General features: G+C 34.6%; 2 protein-coding genes across 6 annotated transcripts in view; one reads left to right on the forward strand and one right to left on the reverse strand.

Moving 5' to 3' along the window:
• The first annotated feature begins 1,472 nt into the window (after positions 1-1,472).
• The window catches only part of LOC125679882 (uncharacterized), an 8,081-nt gene continuing 732 nt past the window's right edge, over positions 1,473-8,821 (forward strand). The window contains exons 1-4 of one of the 3 annotated variants that reach the window (XM_048919341.2): positions 1,473-1,540; positions 2,007-2,185; positions 3,398-4,042; positions 4,352-4,455. In XM_048919341.2, the coding sequence (XP_048775298.1) occupies positions 2,014-2,185; positions 3,398-4,042; positions 4,352-4,455 (921 nt within the window). In that variant the 5' untranslated portion in view covers positions 1,473-1,540; positions 2,007-2,013. Of the gene's footprint in view, positions 1,743-2,006; positions 2,186-3,397; positions 4,043-4,351; positions 4,456-8,821 lie in introns of all 3 variants that reach the window. The other 2 variants (XM_048919344.2, XM_048919347.2) reach the window with 2 other exon arrangements.
• LOC125679901 (uncharacterized) overlaps positions 7,599-8,821 on the reverse strand; it is a 29,746-nt gene continuing 28,523 nt past the window's right edge. For all 3 annotated transcript variants that reach the window (XM_048919366.2, XM_048919373.2, XM_048919354.2), the window contains one exon: positions 7,599-8,821. This exon is cut by the window's right edge and continues 2,357 nt beyond it. The gene's annotated coding sequence lies outside the window, so the exon portion shown is untranslated.

Raw genomic sequence — 8,821 nt, forward strand, 5'->3', positions numbered from 1 at the left:
TCTTTTGCATTTATTTTTCATGAAATTAGAGCAATATTCATACGATCCCCCCTTCTAGATCCACACCTGTATATAAATCTAGCAGATTGATTGATTTTACATTATTAACGTCCATCTCGAGAAGTTTTCACTCAAATAGAGACGTCACCATTGCGAGTGAAGTGCTGCATAATGGATGCTTACATACTTTGAGCAAAGAGGAGTCTTTAACCTGCCATAGCTGCTGGGACACTGGGCTTCTAATTCTGCGGTCTCATCTGAAAGACGGCTCCAGTTAATTGCCTCTTGCGACAAGCAAGGGGTACCGAGAACCTATTCTAACCCGGATCCCCACGGGGTATTTTTAGCAGGAAAATTTGAGATTCAAATGAATAGTATATGTTGCAGCATATTTGTAATCGTATTACAACTAGATACAGAAATTATGAAATACCTGTACTCACATAGTTAAAAGATAATTCTAAAAAGAGTTAATTCATCAGGCTTCATGGCCATCAACTGGGAATAGGCTTGGGTAAAAAATTCGATGGTAAAGCTGTTTTGTGAAAATACACTACGATAGTTAATTAATGTTTCTAATCGGTAATTTGAAAACTATTCTCATGATAAATTTTATTGACTTACAAATATAAGTATTTTATGGACTAGATCAAATTAAAATTTAGATATATATTCACTCTTTATGGTCATTGTTGTCTCTTGAATTTGGGGCACTGTATTTATGAAATCGCCTTTTCAAGGGTAAAATGTCGCTTGTTTCTGTTCATAATAGAAAGGTAGTGACTTTTGACCAGGGCCGTAAATTACATGGAGGCGGAGGAGGCAGCCGCCTCCTCCAACTTTTGAGCCAAAAAAAATTAAAATTTAAAGTTCATTAGAATTTATGTTGTTTCCAATAACTAAGAACATGATACCTCCCTTAAAAAGCATTCCAAATCTTTCTTTTAGAATGAGTTAGTCAAGTAACATCTTAGAAGGCCCTAGAATCAAGGATTTTGCACGAAACGTGTTCAGTGTGCACAAAATGTGCTCAGCGTCTGGGGGCCTGGTCGGCCCCCAGACCCCCGCCTAATTTCCTGCCTCTTCCAAATTGAAGGTTAATTTACGGCCCTGCTTTTGACATTGAATTTGGGGGGTTTAAAGTAGGTTTAGTTACTTTCTCATGCGAAAAGCCGCTGAATAAGTTTCACTTCCAATTTTTTTCCATTCGGAATAAGCATGGGACAAGATGGGGAGCATATTGTTTGGTGGGTTTTTTTTTGGGGGGGGGGGGGGGGGGGTGTCTGTCAGCAGCCTTAACAGTGATCAAGACTTCCATTATGGAGGTCGCATAGTTTGTTTGTTTTTTTTGTTTTTTGCACCTATCTCGCCCTTGTGATAGATATTTTGTTGTTTTACATTACATATGCTGTTATGATTGCCTTATTGCATGTCGCAGAATGACGACCGCAGGTGTTGGATGGTTTCTTTTTCAAATATATAAATGTATTAATCAATATTTTCCCGTTTCGACGACATTTTGCTGCACTGAAGTGTAATTGTGGGTAACTTGGAAACATTTAAGCTCCTGAATTACTAAATTGATATATATGTATAGAATATGTATAATCGATAAATATTGAATTTAATACATGGTAGTATTTCATTGCGGAAAGATATTCCAGAACTTTTTAATTTACATAGCTAGACTTTACTACGGAAAATTTGGAGATTTTCATTGCAATTGGGAAATTCAAGTGCAGGTTTGAAATTAATCTTGCTGGTGTCTTAATTAATCTATTTATACGTATCCTACTAAATTATATTGATGAATTTTTTGTTTATTATGCCAGTAAAAAGGCTGTCGAAGGGGATTGGTACATATTTTGAAAAAAAAATTCTGTGGTGGAGTATCTCCTCCCCTCATTCCTACGGGCCTGCAAATATGGACATATGATACTATCTTGACGTAATGCGTGTCCTATTGCCAGCACTTGTAATGTATAATTGTTCTGTTGGTCCTGTAGCTCCTGCATGTGCTCCACAATGGCGCGTCTGTTCTCTGCCGTGATGATGCTCCTAATGATGAGTGGGTTACCTGGGAAATGTCTCGGATATGACGATTATTATTACTATGACGACGAAGACTACGACAATGAACCTGAGAAAAATGTCCCAAAGCTTATAACCGGTCAGCAAGTCAAAGGTAATTAACTGTTAACCTTCTATAAATGTCTTTTTTTTTGGTCTGGGTTACAAAACGTACAAACGGCTTATAGAATGGCGGGCGGGTGGGCGGGCGGACGTCCCTGTAATGGGGTACATTGTGTAATCAACTCCCCTCACACCTCTAACTTGACGTTCCTCAAACTTTGCTTAGTTGTTATGGATATATTGAAGATATACATGTGCCTTTTTGAAAGAGATCAGACATTTTTCGAAAAAATTACATGTAGTTGAACTTCCGTCATTTTTTAAAGGGACTGATTCACGATTTTCCCCAAAATTTTGTTTTTAACTTTTAATGATCAAAATCATTTGTGTTTGAAAGATTTCACATAAGAATTAAAAGGTTATACATCACCAGGGAACCTCATGTTAGAGAATTTATTATTTGTTTTGTAAACAAAGAGTGCGGTATGTTATTGTTTACGAAATTTTCAAAAGAAATAGATATCGATCTAATCTTTCACATTTCAAGCATTCTTTGGATAAAATGTGTCATCTAAAAGTTAAAATTTGTGACTATGCAAAATTAAGATGCTTTATATTTCAAAATTAACATTTCACTGGTTTGTTTGAATACATGAAAATACTCGAGTCTTTGTTTACATAACACAGATTTAGGGCTAAAATATTGCTTTCATTCTTGCATTCAGAAGGTCAAAAGTTTGGCTGTCAACTTTTCTTCAGTTATATTTTTAATATTTAGCATCAAAAAGGAAAAATATATTTTTTTTTAAAAATCGTGAACCAGTCCCTTTAAAGTATTTCTTGAATAGACGGTACCTATTTTTTTAATCCACTGCTCTTGCAGCCTTTATTGGACATCCTTTAGACCTTGTACAGCTGTTATGGAAGCATTGAAAAATGTGCATGTCTTTGGAAGTGATTCATTCTTTGAAGAACTTTAATTGTCATTTTTTAAGCATGATACCTACTTTGTGTAACGAACTCCTCACAGCATTTACTTAACATTTTTCTGATCTTTTACATTATGGATGTTATAAAAACACTGAAAATAGACACGTGACATTCTAAAAGTGCTTATATATATATATATATGTGTGTGTGTGTGTGTGTGTGTGTGTGTGTGTTATTTTTCCAGTATGCTTTGTACTGCTGTCTCTACAATAGATAACATATTGTAAAGCAATCTGACCATTTCTGTTCTTGAAACGATTTTTATTTTTAAAAGATATCGAGAATGTTACACAGACAACAGTTATCAGATTGATAGAAAGGGAAAATCGCATAATGAGCAAGAATATGGACGACGCTGCTGCAAGATGTGCGAAGGCGGCTGTGGTCTTTGAAAATGGGTGTAAACGTTGTGGTGGTGACTCGTCAGTTCTCGGCCAAGTTTTAAAATATGCCGAAAAACTGATGAAAATCCATCCCGTCTACTTGGGTATCAAAGTCGGTGAAAAGGTTTTAAAGAAACTGAAGAAAATCCGGATCCGTAAGATTGTCCAAAAGGTCGGGAAGAGTATAGGAAGACTAGCAAAAAATATTGGAAAAACTTGGCGCGGACTGAAGAAGGGCGTTGGTAAAATAGGTCGGCGCATTGGAAGGAAGTTGAACCGCATCGCACGTAGAGTCGGGAGGAATTTAAATAGACTTGCAAGAAGACTGGGTCGAGTTGCGCGAAGAGTCGGCAGACAAATCAGAAGATTGGTGAGGTTGCCGAGGATACGGGTTCGACTACCACGGATCAGGGTGCGGTTGCCACGCATTAGATTTAGATTTGGACGCCGATGGGGTAAGAGGAGGAAAAGGTCTTCCTGTGATGAGTGTGAGAGGATATCGAAGATAAAAGGAGATGACAATGTAGCCAACGCTAGTAAGTACTATTCGGTACGAGTTTTAAAAATACTGCAAACATTTTAAAAACACAATAAAGGAAGCCGTTTGTATGATTTTGAATAACAGAATACAATATACTCCAAAGTGAGGAGTAAGAGCGGGAAAAAATCTACAAAAGATGGATGGGATTTTCATTAAACGAAAATTTTAAAGTCACATTAAACGTTATTGCGAGTATTTTTAAAAAGTTCTTGTACCAGCTAGAAATTCCAAAATTTATCAACAGTTCATCCGAATTGCAGATTCTCAAATTACAAGCCAATAGTAATATAACGTTTAATTACAGTATGCCCGTTTTTGGCAGCCGTAAATAGGCAAAGCTCAAAGACAGACGAGTTTTTGAAGAAACTTGTATCCGAGATAGAGAATGGTTATCCCAAGCTTGATAAGGTAGGCAAAAAATGAAGTCAAAATCGCTTACCTGTACTCCAAAAAAAAAAAAAAAACAACAACAAAAAAACAGTAAGCATAAAGCTAAGTCAATGTTGCTCACTTGTACATGTAATCAAGACGATGTTTCTTTATCGTCACAACGAAGTTACATGTATGATGTAGTTGGGGTGTATACTGGAATTAATGTCTGTCTGTATCTACTAAAGGTTTAGGGCACTGTGTTGCAAGTGGAATTTATACCACATTTGCTAATTGGAAATATATTTGGATGGTGTCATTAAAACTTGCCCATGGCTAAACGTGCGTTATTTCATGCGCTTTGCAATATATCACAAAGGTGCATTTACATGTGTAATAGTTTTGAGTTTTATAATTCCAAAACGTGTCTAAATTTCTTATATCTAGCGTAAATAATGTTTCTATTCAGTTATTTTCCTGTCCTTAATTCTTTGATTTCCTTCCTGTTTTTGAATATTTCCACATTTATTTTGTTCTGAGAAAGCACGTGTATTTTGACAGGAAAAGGTCCTCCATTTTGACGGTTCTCTCAAGTTATTATAAAACAACGTTTCTGATTGGTCAAGGGTCTCAGCTTTAAACGGTATTACTAATATTAGCTAGGCATTGTGCAAGGTTTTGCTGCACGATTTTCTCGCCTAAATTTTTATTACTGTCCCATTTTGATAATGAATTAAATTCTTTTTGATTATTGAAACCCAACCTTAAAGTTTAGCTCAAGGTGAAGTAGATCTCTTACCTAGGGAAATATTATTTATTTTGTTAAATACGATTCTCTCTGCATAGGACTTATAATCTATAGGTAGTAGATTTATATTGCTACATGAGAGATAGTGTAGGATATTTTTGACGTTATTTTCAAGGTTCTGAATCACTTTGAAGAGTATGGAGGTTCATTACTGTACTTTATAGATATATTTTGTTTTTCTTGGGTTTACTCCTTCCCTTATCCTCAGGTTATTTTTCATTATTTCCACTTGTCAAGTTTTTCTAAGTTCACAGTTGTTATTCCTATATTACATTAACTTTTGATATGTTAATAAGTCGTAAATTAACTCTTACACTGGTGTTTTAATTCAAGAATTCTGGTCTCACAAGGGACATAGTTCAAGAATACACGAACCTGGGTTGACAAATATCTTGAACCATTCATAGTATTTATACTATTTTGTATATGCAGTGTGCTCTGCTTGTGTTAAATTCATGGGCCTATGAATATATTTAAAATTGAATTGAATTTAGTGATATTCTAAAACAAATGATTATAAGTTTGTGAAGGCCCTGCAGAGTTCGATATAGGTGGGGAGCACTGTGGGTATACAAACAGATTGGTTCCGGTTACACATGTAATTTGACTGAAAGCATTACTTAAAGAGATACTACAACTCATTTTGCGCAAAAAATCATAAAGTGACAATTTTTCCAGAGCTTTCTCAAATTTTGTTGCCGCACAATGGAATGTATAAATTTTTCCAAAATAACACATTTCTATAGTTGACAGTTCTTTAAACGCAAAAATTAACACTTTTTGACAAACCTTTAAAAAAAAATACACAAACTCTTCTCTTCGGTCTGCAGAAGCATGCGCACAGACGGTAAACAGTGCAGCATGTCATCCAATTAGAGAAAGCGAAGTGTGGATAGACCAAAGAATTTTGACAAATTGTGCAAGAAAAGAGGTTAAAATAGAACGAGATACAACTCGTACGGATAAGGATAAAATTTACGTGGGGATCAGTAACCGAGTCAGCTTGAAGAAACTTTTGAATTCCGGATGATCTTCAAAGAAGCGCAGTTGAGAGCAAAGTGATGCATTGTTCAAAATTTTCATTTTCGGTTTGATTTTTATCATTTTATCAATACGGGTTTTAAAAACCCCACTTGAATAATATGTGGAAAATGAGCTGTAGTGCCTCTGTAATAAATTAGAAGGACATAGTGATAGAGTGATGTAGAATTTTTATAGTATGTGCATTAATGCATTGTGCATGGTAATTATATAATATTACGAAAGTATACACAAGTAAAAACAGTTTCACTCCTTTACACTCTAATATTGTCGAGGACAGCGTAAACGACACGCCCAAGCGTGTATACCTATATCTGTTAATTGGTACTCCAATGATATTCCTCCCAAAGTGCTCTTAAATATGTAGGATTAGTTTATATGAATACCGGATCCAATAAAAAAATATTATCATTATTTATTGATGCTCATCAACAGCTCCAGTCGGCAAAATAGTCTTACAAGTTTGCTCGAATACTCGTCATTCCCTTTCAAACACTTGAATGATTAAGTACGAAATTAATGGACAATTATCTATATAATAAACTTACCAAATCTCCATTATGTCAGCTCAAATTTATCTCAGTTGTCGGGATTAAATAGGAATACTCCAATATAGGCACGGGGTAATGATATAAGATCTGCTTTGATATAAAGAAAGATAAAAAAATTCCTTTTCAGCTCTTCAAAAATTGTAGCACTCTATAATTATTTCTCCAAATACAGTACATGTAGTTTCAGATCTGTATTAGAAAATAATCTTCAACAGAAGTTCTTTAAAATCATTTGGTTATTATTTAAATTCATTAGCTGTATCTTACTCCCGATTTTCCTTAATCTGGTTTGTCGTGTTAACGTCCCATTGGAGAATATCTTTCTCAGTCCTCTCTCATATATATTATATATAACTTCCAAAAGACACCTGATACCTAAAAGTGTCGGATTCACAACGTGGATACCTGGTTAAATACAGAACCAAAATAAAGCACTAAAATACCAATGACACGAACAACCAGATTGTCAAATTTTTTGGGACGACCTGTCCCTTCTTCAGGACAAACGAACACTTATATATATGATATGCTTGCTATTTTAACAGAGATTAACAACAACCCCCAAAAAATACAAAAAAAAAAAAAAAATACAAAAAAAAAAAAAAAAAAAAAATACATAAAAAGTATTAATACACCTAGCACTAAAAGTTAAACTACACTAAATCTATAAATGTGTTTATGTTTGTCAGCCCTGTGGAGTTATAACAGTAACAACCAGCTTCAAGGAATAAGAATGGTCAGTTATTCAAATACAAATTCAATAAATGACAATAAACAAGGAATAACAATGGTTATTTATTCAAATACAAATTCAGTAAATGATATCAAACAAAGATATGGTTGGAATAAATAGACTAGGGACCATATTATGCCAAAAAAAGCTTCGGATCAGGAAAAAGTGTTTGACTAGAAAAAACATACGATTTTACATTATGCATCCGGGTTACAAATAGAATACGGATGACAAGGAAGTGTCCCTGAGTCATAATAGAAAAAACATAATATAAACACGTACTAATAAATGTAAAAATATGTACATGTACTAACAAATCTATATGTAATATTACATCATAAGAAAACTAACCATAATTTAAAACATATGTACATGTACCGCAAAAAGACAAGATGGGGCGTCATCTGCCTCATGCCGTCCACCCGGAGACAATTACATTTGATCCAACGATGGTGCGGGGGGTAAGAGAATTACTGTAGTCAAGGTTACAAATCAAAAGAATTATGAAATGCGCATGGAAAATGCCCCAAACAATGTCTGGGTCCTGCGCATGAGTAATAGCTGCAAGCTATTTAATTAAAGATGAGAACTAGTTTTAAAAATCTAAAAACACGTAGAGACAACACCCATAAACCATTTATATACATCAATATGTTTTATGTTTGTTTGTCCTCTCTCTCTCTCTCTCTCTCTCTCTCTCTCTCTCTCTCTATATATATATATATAAGCATGAAAACCCAACAATCCTTTTTAAAAGTGTCGGATCTAAAAAGATACAAGACCAGTAAAGAAATTTATAAAAACACTGAAAAGGCCACGACACTGTTGATTATTTAAACCTCAAATTTTCGACGCAACCCGCGTATTTATCAAGAGACATATATACATAAACATATATCACACACCATGAAAAAACGACAAATATTAATAATCTACATTGTTAACAAGAATGGTACACTGATGTACTGAATTGAGAAAAATGGTTTTGTTGTAAGCGTTTCTACAGACGATGGTGTAGAGAGTTTGTACCATGGCCGGGTCGGGATGAAAATAGAATTATTTATTCAAAATTATAGATATCAGACAAATTTAAAGAGAAAACTTCCAAAACAACGTTATTGTGAAATAAAATGGTGGGAAGATATTGATTTGGAGTAATTAAGTTTTAAAAAAAAATATTTGGTAATCCATACCATTGTGGTGTACTCCCGAGTACAAATTGATCCGAAATGGTCTTTCTGGGGAGCGGTCATTGATGTGACAATACTTGAA

This window comes from Ostrea edulis, chromosome 1 (genome assembly GCF_947568905.1).
Source record: "Ostrea edulis chromosome 1, xbOstEdul1.1, whole genome shotgun sequence".
Taxonomy (NCBI): Eukaryota; Metazoa; Mollusca; class Bivalvia; order Ostreida; family Ostreidae; genus Ostrea; species Ostrea edulis.